This window comes from Verticillium alfalfae, genomic scaffold (assembly GCF_000150825.1).
Source record: "Verticillium alfalfae VaMs.102 supercont1.1 genomic scaffold, whole genome shotgun sequence".
NCBI classification, from domain to species: Eukaryota; Fungi; Ascomycota; class Sordariomycetes; order Glomerellales; family Plectosphaerellaceae; genus Verticillium; species Verticillium alfalfae.
In genome coordinates, this window is record NW_003315038.1 from 1,221,876 (window position 1) to 1,238,107 (window position 16,232).

A 16,232-nucleotide genomic window follows, 5' to 3' on the forward strand; every position below is an offset into this window, starting at 1 on the left:
CGACGAACCCTTACCCATCTCTAGTCCACCACCCAGCGCTGTGTTTCCAACCTCTGACCTCATCTGGTTTCCCACATCTCTTGCCCCCCGTCCACTTCTCAACTCTGCACCCCACAGACGTCGACGTCAACATCAACTGCCTTCGGTCGATACCACCTTGGCCCCCTACCGCTACTCCAGCCCTACCTCCAAGGTGTCTCGCAGTACACTACATCATACAACGTCATCGTCATGGGGACTTCACCGAACAATACCTCTGCTCGAGGTGACCCGAAGTCCCCCAAGAAGTCGACGTCGCAAGGAACAACACCAGAACGTCAAGGTGGATCAGGTACGTGGTTGATCCCAACCCTCCACTTCCATCCCTCCTGTCGACAAGTCCCATTGCCCCTTTTGTCGACACGCAACTGTCCTCTTGCTTACACATTGTTGTGTCTCCAGACTCTGCTTCCGACGCGAAACAGTCCGATTCGAGTGTAAAGAACGAATCTGACGGCGCGAAACCTCTTGGACCTCCCCCTCGACCAGCTCCAACGGGCAACACGCCTGACTACTTTGGAGGACCTCGCATCAGCGACAGCAACCTCAACCTGGAGCCCAATCCCTTTGAGCAGTCTTTCGGCGGCGGCAACGGCGCCGAAACGCCTGGAGGTACAAAACTGCCGTCTGTCGCTCACATCACTTCACCCTCTGCTCTTCTGCCTGGGACCGGCACAACTCCCTTCAACTGGGGAGGAGGCTCGCTTCGAACAGGTCCTCTCAGCCCGGCCATGCTGTCGGGCCCAACCAATGATTACTTTAGTGACAGCCATCATCTCCGTGGAGGATTCCCGACTCCTAACGAGTCTTCTCTGAGGACAGGCCTGACACCTGGTGGCAGTGGTTCCATGTTCCCTGCCCCGAGCCCGAACTCGCAACTGTTCGCACAACTTGCAGGCAGTGGTGCCACGCCTGGTACCCTCGACTTCCACCGCACTGCGCTGAGTGCCGCTGCGGCTGCCAAGAGAGAAGCACAGAACCTTCCTCAGCCATCGGTGACATCAAGGCCAGCAGAGATGGCCAACGGTGGCGCTGCTCCCAAGCCTGAGGTCAAGACCTCAGGTCCTTTTGATCCCCACGACAATGATGCCGCCAATGGTCTCTTCATGCTTGCGCAGGGTGCTGCTCAGGGTAGGAATGGTGCGCCGACTTCAAACTACCCCCCCACATCGCAATCTTCAAACCTCACCAACGGCGCTCCTGCGCCTGCCGTCCAGCCCCTTAACACGTCTCCGAACATGGGACATGCCAACGGCGTTTCCTCTAGGGGTGTGAGTGAGGGCGGCAGTGCTGCCTCGGAGGAGAGCGAACATGCTCGTCCTTCAACTCGCGGCGGCAAGGGAAAGAGGAATGGCGGCTCGGTGGCGACGAACGGTCGACGCAAGGCCGAAGAGCCGCCTGCCAAGGCACCTGCTTCTAAGAAGCAAAAGACCAGCGCGGCCATGTCGATGCCTGAGGGCGACGACAGCCAGTCGGAAGATGATGAGGAAACTCACAAACTCGATGAGAATGGTGCCAAGGTGAAGATGACTGATGAGGAAAAGCGCAAGAACTTTCTCGAGCGCAACAGGTATGCCCCTCTCATCGCCATACGACTTGAAACACGAGTACTGACACATTCACAGGGTTGCCGCCCTCAAGTGTCGCCAACGCAAAAAGCAGTGGCTCGCTAACCTCCAGACCAAGGTGGAGATGTTCAGCACTGAGAACGATGCCCTGTCGACTCAAATCACGCAGCTGCGATGAGGAGGTTGTCAACCTCAAGACCCTTCTGCTCGCCCACAAGGACTGCCCCGTGACCCAACAGCAGGGTCTGCACGGCGCGTTCATGCAGCAGGCCATTGAGCCTTACAACCACCAGATGAACCCCTACGGAATGGCAGGCCCCATGCAGACCAATCAGCAAGTGATGGCTGGCGGACAGGGGCGCTCCTCGTCGCTTTTCTTAGGACGTCTGGCCGACCGCTGAGCATGAAATGATGATGACGAACTGTTCTGGACATGGCAATGTTCAGGATGACCTCGTGGCCGCAGATCGTCCACTGCTAATGGACTCTGCCGTGAGGTTGAGTTGATCCCTTCTCATCTGTATTATCATTTTGGTGCATGACGGTGTCCCGCAAGAAGCACATGGATCGGGCACCTGCATTGCATGGTGGGTGGGCGATGCCGGCCGCGAGGTATGAACCACACGCACAGTAGCACTGTGTGCATGGGGCAGGCATCGGGATTGAGTTTGCGGAGGGCGCAGCGGTGCTTGCGTCCTACCTCGTTCCATCTGTATGTATTTGGCTTTGCGCTGGGACACATAAAAAATCGGAGTTTGGGCTTGGGCGGTTTGACAGGGGCGTCACGGGAAGGGCGAGGGTCGCTCCTGTTTGGAGGAGTGACAGAGCCTGGCTCGGGAAGGGACTCGCGATAGCAACAAGTAACGACGGCTACGTAGATCCCGCGAATCATGAATACAACCAACGTACTATTTCACCGCAGCGCGTCAGACCGTGAATTACTGTGCAGGCCAGCGTTATGCAAGAGCAGTCATGCAGGATGGTTGCGGATGATGGGTGATGATCAGGTACGATGTCAGCGTAGGTGACGGACTGCAACCGCAGGCCACGAGCCAGCAAGCAAGGAGGTGTATAGCTAGGTGTGGTGGTCACGGGACGAGCTGATGAAGAGGTGCGAAAGGCGACGATCTCACGGCGGGAGTGGAGGTGGAGGCGTTCTTGCCGGATCAGGCTTAGCGTATGCACATGGACCGACTCTGCTCTCTTCACCCAATGTAAACAACATCGCAGCGGAGCTGCAACTCGCGCGCCTCCATACCCAATGTACCGCATCGATAGCCACCAACTCTTCACAAACGCAGCCGTTCACCCGTGCCATTGTTCGACCCTCCGACCTTCGATCTTCCGTGCATCGCCTCTTCAAGTCGTTCGATCCTTTCCAGCGACGCGGTTCGCGCTAGTGTGGGGCCAGACTCCGAGTCGCGACTGACATTGGCCCTCACATCAACCTATCGACCTAAATCGCAACACCCACCCCAACATCACCGATTGCCCGTTCCTGCCAGCGTCCATGACCACAACCTCGGACCCGCGCCATCCATGACGACCATCGTGCGATCACGTCAGCCGCTTCAAGTCATTAGCATGACCAACGAGCAGTCCGAACAAAGAAAAAGCAAACGCTTGGCGGGTAAGGACGACCCCTCCACCACCAGCGTCCAGGGCCGTCCGCTCCAGCTGCTAACGCGTCCCCAAGGTGCAGCCTCTGTCTGGGACGAGAAGGATGGCGACTTTCACTTCACGCGCACGGCCAAGCGGGTCAAGACGGCGCAACCCGCAGACGAGCCCGAACCCGAATCCGCACCCGCACCAGCACCGGCAAAGAAGTCCTCAAGGGGGCGATCCCAGCCCAAGGAACGCGCGCCTTTGACCCAGCAGTCCGAGGTGCCGGCAGCAGCGCCAGCAACCAAGGCGACATCCAAGACGGCCGTGCCGGAGAGGAGGAGGACGTCGCGTCGCAACGCCAGCCTAGACCCCGCGCCTGCGGAGGAGGTGGCGATTGTGCAGCCAAAACGGGCGACGCGACGGAGCACGCGTCACTCGACCGACAGAATCGAAGAGCAGCTACCAGCACCGAAACCAACCGCCAAAACGACGTCCAAGATCGCGACGAAGGCCGCGCCCAAGAGGAAACACCAGCAGGTCGATGCGCCAGAGGACGCGCCGGAGGAGGTGGCAGGGCAGCATACGCCACGGGCCGTGGACGACTCGGTCGAGTCGGCCAAGATCACATTGCCGGTCAGCGACACGCCGGTGATCAATCGCAACAAGGAGATGCGCAAAAAGGGCGGGGGGACGCGTCGGAGCAGTCTGGGCATGAGGGGGCGGCGGGCGAGTTCCCTCATCGAGAGCGGCCACAATGCAATACCGCATCGCGAGGTCGCCACCTCGGAGTTCTACAAACACATCGAGGCCGAGGGGCTGAGCGAGCCGCGCCGGATGAAGCAGCTTCTGACGTGGTGTGGCGAGCGGGCGTTGCTGCCAAAGCCACCACATGGCTCGGCAAACGCGCACATTGTCAACGGAGGTAAGCTGATGCGCGATCATCCACAGGGTTTTCGGGACTTGGAGGTGCTGACACGATGTAGCACGAGCGATACAAGAACTGCTACTAAAAGACTTTGCGAATAAGTCGGAATGCTCTGACTGGTTCGCGAGGGAAGACGCGCCACGAGCTCCCGTCGTCCTCCAGCCAAACCCGCGAAATCTAGAACATCAAGAAAAGATCGACCAATTGGAGCAAAAGGTCAAACGGTCAGTCTGCTCTCGTCCTGTGTGTGTTCATCATAAGCACTCGAAACTGACAATTGTTTCGCAGACTAAAAGAGGAGAAAAAGAAATGGCTGTCGCTCAAAAAGACGCCGATACCAGACATTAGCCCTTTGTTCCCCGAACAGCCAGCAGACTCAGCACAAAAGCAGCCTGTCGTCCTCCCAGACCTGAAATCCCTCGAAGCCAACGAGGCGCAGATGCTCAACTACCTCACGGACCCGGCCACATCGTTTGACGGACATCGAAAGGCAGTGCAAACACGGCTCCTCCGCGTACAGTCGAGCCTTGAGTTCAAGATCGATCAGCTCGCCGACAGCGTCCACAAGCTGCTCCAACGAGTTGACACGGCGGGACGCGAAGCGGACAAGGTCCTCGCGCTGAGCGCGAAACGCCTCAAGGAGCGCGAGCACCGGGAGAAGAGCGCGTCAAGGACCAGGGAGATGCCCGCCATGGAGGTGCTCAGAAGCTTGGGGCGGTTGCTCCCACCCGAGAATGAGGGGTAATGATCGATCAGCATCAGGCGCTTCTTTTCGGTTGCTTTTTTTCTTCTCTCTACCCACGACGATATCATGAATGAAACGAGGAGGGAGGCTGGATAGGGGCTTTTGCTTGTGATTCCTTTTCCAAGGCGGAGGCGTCGGTTTTCTTTGTGTGAATTTTCCCCCCTCTTTTTTTACCTCTTCTTCATGTCGTGAGAGAAAGTTCAAGATTCCCCCCTTGTATTTCATGGTGGTCCTGGGTCCGGCGGAGCGGGCACAGTGGTCTGAGGTTGCGCTTTGGGGCAACAGGATGGATGGGTAGTCGTCAGTAATCTACCTATCTTCTGCCTCGTTCCTGTCCCAAGTCTGGGACATATTGCAGTGCATATCTTTTACTTTTGATACGGGGTCCTGGCGAACTGTGCTCGCGCACCTCCCCGACAAAGATGCAATTCCTGACCCTGGGATGTCTTGACTGACGAAATGCTCACGCGAGTCTGCCTCGCGTTTGGTTTCTCTCTGACTTTTGCCATACACGAATATATACACGAACATCCGAGCAAACAGTCGTCATATTCATCAGTTTTTGAATTGGTCTCATGCAACCCAGTGCTAGTCCGTCCGTTAGATTCGTCTCCCAGACCGCGCGGCAGATCCAATCCTCCATCTTTTCCCGAGCTTGTCTCCACAAACTCCCAAGGGGCCGAGACCATAATGAGGACCGCAGCAAGTCGCCGCCGCTGCCGCCGCCGCCGTTCCTGCCACCTGAAGTGGGGGGCAAACATAGCCTGCCGTTCGTTCTGCCGTTAGATCAGGTGCTTGGACCGGAAGTACGCGCGCAGGTACATGATCTGCCACGCCCACAGCGCGACGAGGACAAAGGTGGTGCCGACGCCGAACCACTTGACGCGCGTGTTGGTGCTCTCGTTTGTGTCGCGCAGCTTAAGCTCACGGGCCTTGAGGTAATCCATCTCGCGGTTGACTTCGCTGATCAGCTCCTCGATACGGCGGAGCTCGGCCTCGACGGGCTTGAGCTTCTCGGTGGCCTGAATGGCGGACCAGTCCTTGGCGTCGGCGCCAATGTCAATGTCGAGCTCGACGTCGACAAAGGCGTTGGGGATGGAGCGGGCTGGCGACAAGGGGGGGCACGGGTCAGCTGTGGCTCGGGGCAGGTGATAAAAGGGGCGGGAGACGTACAATCGGAGAAGACGTTCTCGAAGCAGACGTCAAAAGCGGCGTCGGCGTGCGAGGTGAAGACGGTGCGCTGCTCGCCGGCCACGTCCTTGGGTCGGCCGTAGTCGTTGCCTACAGCGTCCTTGATCTGCAGTGGCACCTTGGTCAGTCCACCCATCCTCGTGCCAGCATCGGCATCGACGCCCGGGAGCCACGTACGCGCATGTTGACAGTCATGCCGTCACCCTTGTAGCCGCCCACGGTGGCCGTGACGACGACCAAGGTCTCCTTGGCCACAAAGTTGCGGATGCATCGTTCGCGGTTGCTGGCGCCAGGCGCGGTGGCATGTAGGTCGAACCTGAGGGCCTGGGCGCTGACGGCCAGGAGGAGAAGGCCGCAGACGTAATGCAGCAATGATCGTGGTAACGCCATTGTCGCGGCCGGGTGTGTGTGTGTGTGTGTGGCGCAGGTACGGAAACAGACGATCGCGGTGGTTGTCGTGGTGGTGGATAGGCAATCTGGCAAGTCTCCCTGGTCGACTTTCGGGTGGGAGAGCTTAGCTTGGAGTGTCCACTGGATTTCGACTTTGGAAATCTGTCGCGTACGGCTGCCGGCCGTTGACCCCTGTCCTCGCACGCCGCAGCGCCCAATCACATGGCTTCGCCCCGCAGCCTCGAACGCTGTCCCTCACGTGAAATCCTTCAGCCTTGTCTTGTCTTGACTTTTTGGGGCGCGACGACGACAAGCTCCATCTATCTACCAACGTTTGGTGGTCCACTGTCGCATTGCCCATCGCGCAGCACAGCATTCGACTTCTCCCAACAGCCAACGACGTGCCTCAAGCCAGTCAGTCAAGATGCCTAAGTGTGAGTCTCTAAATATCCCCATGAGTTTGATCTATGCTGACCGTTCTGTAGTCTTTTGTATGTCCCTGCGCATACACTGCCCAGGCTTCCATCTCCTCTTAATTCGCGACTGATCCTCGACACAGGCGACTATTGCGATGTCTACCTCACGCACGACTCCATGAGTGTGCGGAAGGCGCACAACAGCGGTCGAAACCACCTGCGAAACGTTGTCGACTACTACCAACGTATGACCTCCTTGCGCCCCTGGCGCCCGCTCCCATCATGTAGCTAACCCGTTCGTTCCCTCGCCGTAGAAATCGGTCACGAGAAGGCCCAATCCGTCATCGACTCCATCACCTCCTCCTACGCTGCCGAAGGCCAAGCCCACGCCAACCCCATGCTGCCGCAGAATCAGCCAGGCCAGGGCTTCCCCCCGCCGCCCTTCCCCTTCCCAGGAGGTACGTGACCCCGTTCCCCTTCGCTTCGTCTCCTCAGGCGCCAGAGAGCAGCAAAACCAAGCTGACACCAACCGACGCAGGCATCCCCCCTCCCGGCTTCCCCGGCGCGCCGCCTTTCCCGCAGGGCATGATCCCACGTAAGTCGCACCGCACCCTTCGCCGTTTCCCTCAGACCAAGCCTGACAAAGTTCAAACCAGCTCCTGGACCTCCCGGCCGCGGCATGCCACCCTCTCCCCTTCCCGCCCCGGGTGCCAACGGCGCGCCCATGCCCCCGCCCGGCGGTCTGCCCTTCCCGCCCCCAGGCGGCCTGCCCTTCCCACCACCCGGTGCTGCTGGCGCCGGCGGCCTGCCGCCCAACTTCCCGCCGTTCCCCGGCATGCCTGGCGCGCCCCCCGGCGGCTTCCCTGGAGGCCCCCCACCACCGCCTGGTGGTGGGTTCCCTGGTGCGCCGGGACAGGACAGGCGGTGAGATGGGCGCGGGTTGCCTCTGTGCTCCAGAAGGGTTACATGAATGCGATGGGGAATACGGTGTTCTCTCCATGATTACAGTCGGAATGGCGTTTTTGGGTGTTTGGCGTGGAATTCATTTACCAATGAGGCGAGAATGGCATGTCCCATGCCAAGACAATGTTCTTCTGCTGAGAACGCATCCGGGATCTTGTCTACTTACTCGGACAGAGATGTGCTTGATGTACGTCTTGGGCTTAATCGTCTAACTCATGACCAGCAGTGTCCGCACGCGCTGTTCGCGAAATACAGTAAACAGAAAGCAGATGCCAGGCTGGCACATCATATCCGTGCATTTGGACAAAATTTCACATTCAATCAGAGCTCGGGCTAAAACAGAGAGAATTGCGTGGTATCATGTCATGGCAGTGTCTAAGTGTACATGTGATGAGAGCCAGCTCCACGCATCGCATCGTAAGTCATCATGGTCATAGCCGCATGGGGCCCAGCACAAACCAGACACGGGTCGTCATGCCTCGAAACAAGAAAAAAACATGATCGCCTCCAGAAACAAATCGGCTCAAATCTCAGATACGTCCAAAGCAATCCGTATACCCAGTCCTGTAGCAGCAAATCCCTATGTCCCTGCACCAGTCATCAAATCGTCAAGGCGAAGCAGCACTCGCTGTCGACTATTATATCATCTTTGAAACTCTCACGTTCTCAATCATTTTCAGGCCTCATCCTCCATACGTGCCTAGTTCTCAGTCACCTACCGGTGGCTGCGCTGACTGCTGCTCCGTACTACTTCTCCCACACCGTCCCGTACCTCTCTGGGACCACTGATCTTCTGTCGCAGCTCATGCGTGCGCCTTTCTCTTCTGCGCTCGCTGAGCCGTCTAGGCAAGCCCTGTATTTCCTCGATGGTGTGAGACACGGAGAATCGCCGCCTTGGAGTCGATGGCGTCTCTCCTCTCGGGCGGCTACGAGCGGGCCATAAAAGCCTCGAAGAAGAGGTACCGTCGGAGGTGTAGGGTCGGTCGGACTGGCGCGGGATCGACTCCGCGCTCTTCCGGCGTCGTACGACGCGCAAGTTACCGCTCGGTGTACGACGGATAATGCGTCGGTCCAGTCCGTCCTCGCCTGACCAAGAACGGTAGCCATGTTGGTCGCGCTGGGGGAGGATAGCAAATGTCCGTTTCATCCGCGCACTCAAGCTCCGTTGTGGACCCGGTCGATTGCGATGAGCTTCGTAGTAGTAATCTTCGTCATCGATATCTCGAACGTAGTCGTCTTCTTCGTCGTCGGCATAGGTTGGTCGCCAGAAGGGATGCAGCTTGCTATCATCTGCGGGTGGGTCGTCAATGTTCGGGTACGGCGAGTCCCTAGCAAGTGGCTCTGTACTCGCATTCCCTCGGTTGCTGCGTGAAAGAGATAAGGTGCGCGTGAGAAATCCAGGCCGAGCCGTCCTTGGAGGGTAAGCTTCCGAGGTGCGTCGATGTTGGAGCAATGCCCTCCGCACCAGAGACATGCTTCGCTTGGGGGGCTTTTCATCCTCCTCCATCGCCTCAAAGTAGTTGCCTCGCATCTCCTGGCGTTCGTGGAATGGCGTGAGCCCCGACGGTGTGGCAGGGATAAATTGAATAGCTGGAAGCGTCGGCGGCACTGGAGGGGCGCGTGGATTCTTTAGTGGTGAGTCAACTTGTTCAAGCGCCAGCTGTGTCTGCGGTGGTGTCACGGGTACTGAGCCGCCGGGAGAGGTTGTGACGATTTTCGGTCTTGCTGGGGTTGAGCCGGGCATCTCAGGTGCCGAGTCATTGTTCTCTGTGGCAGCTCTGTCTTGAAATACATCACCATCGTCATTTGGCTTCACTGCGTGATGGACCATGAGCAAAGATGAATTTTGATGAGGGTAGATGCTGACAGCAAGAGCTTCGGAGACCTCAGCAGCAGTTCCAAAACTTCCATTCGTATCAAGGGAAGCGACTGAAAAAGGTGTGTTCTGGTGCGACAATCTCTTGCCACTATACGACTCGGCGTCGGGCCGGTGCAAATTTGGACGAGCATGCATGTAGTCTTCCTGCGCTGAGAAGAATGAAGGGGTGCTTTTCAGATCTGTCGAAATCATTCTGTCCTTCGAGGTCAAGCGCTGCTGGACTGCATTGTGTGCTCTGAGGCTTTCCGCCGTCATTGACCCAGCGCGTGAAGTGTTGCGACTTGTCGGGGCTGACAGAGATGATGATCTCGCCGGGATGGCAGGAGGATAATCAATAGTTCTTTGATCAGATCCGTCAGATTCCGACATGGTCCGTCGTCTGCGGGAAGGCCTGTCAAACAGGGGTGTCAAGTCGTGACTTTTAGTAGCATTCACCCGTTGCACCGAGTTTACACTCAGACTGCGTCGGGTCCGATGGCTGCTCGTTGATCTCAGAGAAGGTGTACGGCTGGACCTATTGGATGACCTCCGGTCAGGTACAACAACGACCGGGATCCCTCCATTTTTCCACACCTCGCGGCGAGCTTTGTTGCTTGACATAGAGTTGTGGGTCGTCGCAGACGTGTGACTCTCACGGCGTGAATCAGGTGGCCGGCTAGCTGGTGGGTGCTGTCTGGTTTCCTCGAGTCGGATTGCAGAACTGGGGGCAGAACCTCCCGGTGATTGATCAGAGGGTGAATCTCGCAGGGTTCCTCGTTTCCTCACATGGCGCAGAGTCTGTTGTCGCTGAGGCGGCGAGGGCGTGTCGACCAAGATCGCCTCAACGACCGTGGACACACTCGACTTTGCAGACGTTCCGGAGAGCCTTCGGTGGTCTGGGGCGCTAAAGCTTTCTAACGCTGCTGGTTTCGACTTTGCAATCTTTCTTTCGGGTGAATGTTTGGCAACGGGATGTGTCGTCATTCTGTCATGCAACGGTACGGCTCGAAGCGCTTTGGTGGCATTAGAAGGAGAGATGAGGTCATCATCGAAAACCTCGTTTCCATGTTCGCTCAGGCGAGGAGTATGCGGCGTTTCCGGCGTTTTGCGCGTTTTCCTTACCATGACATGTCTGCCTAGGTTGTCGTCCCATTCTTTTTCCACTTCATTGGACGATTCCCATCCAGCATCAAATTTGATGAACTCTCCTTTCGTTCTCGGTGTCAGGCTGTCGTCGGTCTTGGGGTCAAAGTCGAGTCCAAGTCCGATGCCGCTCGGGTGCGACGCTTTCTTAACCTTGTGTTGTGAAATCTGCAGAACAGTAGTCTGCGATGTACGTGGAGATGGTAGACTCGGTCGTATAGTGGACTTGCAGTCATCTTCAGACGAATAGGGCTCTTCTCTTGCCGTTCGAAAGGACTCGGTTCGAGACTCTGACGTAGTAGTCTTTGAAATGGAGCGATCACCAAAGACGGGCCGCAATGCCTTGGGGCGAGCGGCTGGTTGAGGGGGTGTCACATCAGGTGTTGGGGGACTCTGCTGATTCTGGGGGGTCGTGGGTCTTTCGAGATGCGTCGAGACCTTTTCGAGGCTCTGAGAAGGTGTTGCGGCGTCCGTCGGGCTGTGCAGCTGTATGGAGTGACTACTTGAGGAGGTTCGCGAGTGGGCGGGGGGGGTCGGAGGCATGACGGGGCCACTTCGAATACGTCTCGACTGATGCTTCAGAGTAGGCGAGTTTGGCGACTGCGAAGTCTTCTTGCGTGATTGCGCATCACTTGAGCTGAGGGTACGCCTTGCTTGCGGAGATCGCTGATCGTTGACTATGCTCCCAGCATTTTCCCGTTGCCTCAACGGATGGGGGAGCACCTTGTGCTTTTTGAAGTTCCTTCGTCTTGATAACTCTTCCTCGGTCATATCGTGATTTGGAGGTCGTGATGTCATTGTGGGCGAAAATATTAGATTTGCAGCAGCTGTCATGCTGGGAACTGCTATTTTGTCGTCGGCTGAGGGTTGGAACAATAACGAGCGGCCTCGGTGGTATGTCGATGGCGAAGAGGGTCAGCGCATGACCCGGTCGAGTAACTCGCGATTATGCCGACAGACTGAGACGTGTTCTTGTTCGCATTCTGGGCAGAACAATCCTGGGATGCGGTTTGTTCTTCGCGGGTCGCGCTTGTCGCAAAATGGACGTTGGTGAGCAGGTGCGAGAGGGTATTTACAAGGGCAAGGTGAACGGTGAGGGCGGCGGAAATGTTGCGAGGATAATTGTGGCGAGGCGTCAAGGGTCTCCTTGTTGAGACATGTGGTGGACAAGCGGCAGGGCCAGTGTTTCGTGGTCGAGGTTAATGTCCCTGGAGGCGAGTCGCGGTCTCGAGGGTAGCAAGGAAGCAACAGAGTCAAACCCAATGCAAGCCGGAGTGCAGCAGGCCAGTGCCGCGTCGATGTGCTTGGAAGAATGGCGGTCTCCCATGAGCAAGACGCAGGTCTGTCCGTGTTCGCGAAGAACCAAGGTTGGATGAAGGTGGGCAAGACACAACAGCAAGGACGATTTCCACTGTAGGGATGACGCCCTTTGTGGTTGGTTCGGCCGCAGCAGGGCGAGGATTCGACGTCAGGGTCCCGCTAAAAGGCCGCGTGAAGGCTTATACTAGTTGCCGTGTCTCTTGGACTCGAGGGAAACAGAGCACTTGCTTCTACTGGCAGTGCGTCATGTCGTTGATCGCGAAGGCGTGCAAGTGTCCGAGGTGTTCGAGGCAACAGCTGGACGAGGCAAAGGGACGGCTTGATTGGCAGGTAGCGAGGGGGAGGACAGGGACGCAGACACACTTCAATGTGAACCACCTGTACGACAAGTCGAGTTTGCTGGATCAAGACGAACGACAAGTGTGGTAGCAGCTTCGGGGGTGCTGTCTGACTTGTCTGGCTGATCTGGGCAATGCCCTGGCAATTGCAGTCATGATGACAAGTGGGTAGCCTGGCAAGCCTGGATAGCCTGGAAGAGGAGGGGCGGGCGGCAGGCGGGCGGGCACTGGGGGCGAGGGGCGGGCTTTGAAGGGATGGCCTTGGAAGGAGGGACCCAATAGAGGACGGCCATGTGCAGTTGGGGGTCCATCCTTCCTGCCATCGCTCCCACCTCGAGCATGGCAAGCATGGTCCATCCTTTCCTGCCATCCAGAATTCATCCCAAGTCCCGCTACCAGACTCCTACCAAACCTGTACAATAATTCTTGGCATAAGACTTCGTACAGTTTGGTCGATGAACCAGTCTCCCTGACCACGATACAGGGCGCCACCACAGACAGACTCCTAGACCGACTTCTTCCCGACCTGGCTTCGACTGTTGCGACAGGCATTTGCCGTTGCAAATTGTTTCTGGGATACCGCCCTCTCCTTTAGGACCGTCCTCCGTCGGTGCTACCTTGTACTCCCTTGTTCTTGAACAAAAGCACCACAGTGGTCCGCAGAGTCATGCTGCGCCAGCTCCATGCAGGAGGACAGCGGCCTTGCAGTGGCCTCGACTTTGGATGCACCGGTACCAGCGCCATCACCATTAGTTGACCAACGAGACGGCGGAATACCTGCCGACCTGCTTTTCTCTTCAGACAAGCCTGCACGCCCGACATATGCATTCTGTGCTGTTGAACGAATCAGATGCTAAATAAGCTCTAGGCCCAGCAAGCTCAACACTGGGTGGGAGGTAGGCGAGCCTCCCAACCTCCGACTTTCTCACCACGCCGGCTCCCCGCGTCCGCCGATCAGACTGGTCCAACCCCCTCACAACGCCAAAAGGGCTGCGCTATTACCTGAGCTAGGTGGCTCCGTGAGAGAGGCACGGTTTGTCCCGCGCGGCCACACATCCCCTCCTCTTGACAAACCCTCAGTAGGCGTTGCTCTTGCGTCGTAAGCATTTACTGTCCCAATCCCCATTAGCCCATGCGCAAGACTTTGCCTGCCGTCGTGACAGCTGCTTGGCTAGTTTCTTGATTGCTACACCCGTTTGTGGGCGTCCACAGCGCGCCGAGTGCCAGGATTGGGCCCTTCCGACATCCCTCTTCTCTGCAGTCTATTGCCTGCCCAACAAGCCAACGTTCTAGACTGGCAGCTTGCCTGTAAGCCATGCCGCGTGCAGATTGCACGCAACCAGGGACGACGCTGTCCGCTGGAATGTTGCGTGTTGAGAAAGGCCTTGTCGCAATCAGATCGTCCTGGAAACAATCGCCTGTATCTGGAACATCAAGATTCCATCGTTGCAGGCGTGTTCACGGGCGACAAGGAAGCCAGTGCTCCAGCTGAATCATCCGCAACAACCTTCCATGGCCGAGTTTCTATTTCCGTCACTCACGAGCGACCGAGTCTTTCGCCGGTGCTAGAGCACCGTGCTATTGCAAACTCAGCCCACTCCGCCTTTCGCCAGAATCCGAACTCCGACACGATCGATCCGGAGAGTACTCTGACGATTATGTCCGCCGCAGCGCCACCCAGTCGGAGGTCACTAACAGGCTTCGCGTGATTCAGACCTCTCGCCATGGGGCGGAGGCGACAATGATGGGGCCTTCAGCCCGTTGCTGCGTCTGACGTACTGGGCCGCGACTCTCGTGTTTTGGGGGGGGCCTCCAGGCTGCGCACACGACTTTTAGCAGTACGGCACTTAGGCCCAGTCATTCACAGCACCACCATTCGTCATCAGCCAGAGAGCGCCCCATCGATTGTGGCTTGGATTTTGACGATCAAGTCCCATCGGTTTCCTTGTCTCAGCCTCGAAAGGGCAACGGCCCAGCTTTTACAGTGACAAGCATGTTCCCGTTGGCCTCAAACCCTGGCTACCAGGACTATGATCATTCCGCAAGCGGCACGAAAAAAAGAAATTGGTGGTGTCACTTTTGACCTCGACTGCACTTCACTTGTCTAGCCACATGGGTATTCACCAGCTGTCTGGGTCGACTAAACTGGTGAAGTAGAAGCGTGGGTAAAAATGGAAGAAAGTGCACTAAGCCCCGATCCGGCGTGACCTCGTGCCGCCACAAAGGAACACCACTCGGCCGTCGCCGGCTGAGGTAGGCATACGATGGCCTCCCGTCAGCCAGCTCGTATCCATATTTGTCCCACAGCTGGTCTAAACCCGTCATGTCAGTGGTTACCGAGACCAGCGGTAGCGCGTGCCTTGCAGACACCCATCGGCGAAAACGACCCGACACGGGAGATCATCGCCTTACGACGACGCTTCCTCCTCCAACCGGGGTGGCCGTCCGATGCTTCTGCTGACCACAGTGAACATGGCTCAGTCTTACCTACGCCACCACTGCTTCCGGGCTGGAGGCTTCTCGCGGCCTCGCTACATGGTATATAGAGCCAAGTTGTGTCCGCTTGACACCCATCACATGTTGCACAGCACCAGCACCAACACCAACAATCACTGTCACCAATCGACCTTAGGGTTTCCTCAACCAACCTACAAGTGATCACTCACTCACTCTATCCCACCGCCCCTTCCCTACACCATTGTTCCAGTAGAACAATTTGCACAATGAAGGCCGCTGCTTCCATTATCCTCGCCGCCTCGGCCTTGGCCACGGCTCAAGTCACATAGTACGTTCCACCCTTTATTTCGCGCCTTACTGTCATGACTAATGTCCTACAGTAACGAGACAACTGGTGTCTACACCTGTGCTGCGCCGAATGTCGCATACTGCGCCGGTGACTCTTTGGGGACTGATATCATAATCCGGTGTAACGGTGCCTCCATCGGGCAGCCCGGGCGATGCACCAACAACCTCGCCGGTCAGCCACCTATCGGCGTCAACCCCGCTCTCTGTTTCCAGACGTCCGAGACCGCGGGTGACGCTGCCTGCGAGAAGAACTGCATCGTCTACCCAGAGGACGGCTCCAAGCCATTTACTCTGCCCGCCGACCAATGCAAGCAGTCAGGTTCCGGCAGCAACAGCACTACTACCACGACAGCCCCCAACGTACCGTCAACAACAAGCGACTGCGCCAGCACCTCCGTGTACCACCATGGCAACAGCACTAGACTGTATCCTCCAGTGCCTTACCCCACCAACACCAAGCACTTCCCGCCTCATCCTCGCCCTACAAACGGCACCAACCCGTCTTACCTCCCCACACCCCCCAACGACACACCATATCCCACAAGCGTTCACAACAACGCCACCAACGTTCCCGTCAGGCCAACGGGCACGAACACGAACACCCCTCCCGACTCTGTTCCCACTGCTGGCGCGGCTCGGAACGGTGTTGGTGCCCTAGCCCTCGCGTTGGTGGCAGCCGTCTACTTCCTCTGAGCTCGATTGGGATTCGTTGACAATCCACCTACTTTGTAATACTTTAATACATAATACTCGACATTTGGTTGGCCCTTTCGCACGGTGTTGCCAGAGGTGTCTTGAATAGATGCACATACTGCTGCGGCGTTTCAGGATTTAGAGGCATGCCTACTTGGCCAGTCAGGATGCAGGGCGTTTCGGCTCCACATGAGGCAAGGGTTCCGGCGAGGCATCCCTGATTCCATAGAAGA

At 57.3% G+C, this 16,232-nt stretch overlaps 6 protein-coding genes across 6 annotated transcripts; 4 read left to right on the plus strand and 2 right to left on the minus strand.

The window, feature by feature from the left end:
- Positions 1-231: 231 nt before the first annotated feature.
- On the plus strand, positions 232-2,008 carry VDBG_00380 (AtfA; the record flags this gene model as incomplete). The annotated part of the gene is made up of 3 exons (XM_003008653.1): positions 232-331; positions 442-1,609; positions 1,726-2,008. The coding sequence occupies 3 exons, from the start codon at positions 232-234 to the stop codon at positions 2,006-2,008; spliced, it is 1,551 nt and encodes a 516-aa protein (XP_003008699.1).
- A 1,183-nt stretch (positions 2,009-3,191) lies between these two features.
- Positions 3,192-4,882, plus strand: VDBG_00381 (kinetochore protein mis13; the record flags this gene model as incomplete). Its single annotated transcript, XM_003008654.1, has 3 exons — positions 3,192-4,134; positions 4,196-4,361; positions 4,426-4,882. 3 exons carry the CDS (start codon positions 3,192-3,194, stop codon positions 4,880-4,882), a joined length of 1,566 nt encoding a protein of 521 aa, XP_003008700.1.
- A 782-nt stretch (positions 4,883-5,664) lies between these two features.
- On the minus strand, positions 5,665-6,463 carry VDBG_00382 (endoplasmic reticulum vesicle protein; the record flags this gene model as incomplete). Its single annotated transcript, XM_003008655.1, has 3 exons — positions 5,665-5,987; positions 6,056-6,179; positions 6,251-6,463. The coding sequence occupies 3 exons, from the start codon at positions 6,461-6,463 to the stop codon at positions 5,665-5,667; spliced, it is 660 nt and encodes a 219-aa protein (XP_003008701.1).
- Positions 6,464-7,057: 594 nt separating this feature from the next.
- On the plus strand, positions 7,058-7,807 carry VDBG_00383 (conserved hypothetical protein; the record flags this gene model as incomplete). The annotated part of the gene is made up of 4 exons (XM_003008656.1): positions 7,058-7,124; positions 7,194-7,337; positions 7,418-7,474; positions 7,536-7,807. The coding sequence occupies 4 exons, from the start codon at positions 7,058-7,060 to the stop codon at positions 7,805-7,807; spliced, it is 540 nt and encodes a 179-aa protein (XP_003008702.1).
- A 750-nt stretch (positions 7,808-8,557) lies between these two features.
- Positions 8,558-11,641, minus strand: VDBG_00384 (conserved hypothetical protein; the record flags this gene model as incomplete). The annotated part of the gene is made up of 2 exons (XM_003008657.1): positions 8,558-10,112; positions 10,236-11,641. The coding sequence occupies 2 exons, from the start codon at positions 11,639-11,641 to the stop codon at positions 8,558-8,560; spliced, it is 2,961 nt and encodes a 986-aa protein (XP_003008703.1).
- Positions 11,642-15,083: 3,442 nt separating this feature from the next.
- VDBG_00385 (conserved hypothetical protein) lies at positions 15,084-15,999 on the plus strand (the record flags this gene model as incomplete). Its single annotated transcript, XM_003008658.1, has 2 exons — positions 15,084-15,286; positions 15,339-15,999. The coding sequence occupies 2 exons, from the start codon at positions 15,225-15,227 to the stop codon at positions 15,997-15,999; spliced, it is 723 nt and encodes a 240-aa protein (XP_003008704.1).
- Between the last annotated feature and the right edge of the window lie 233 nt (positions 16,000-16,232).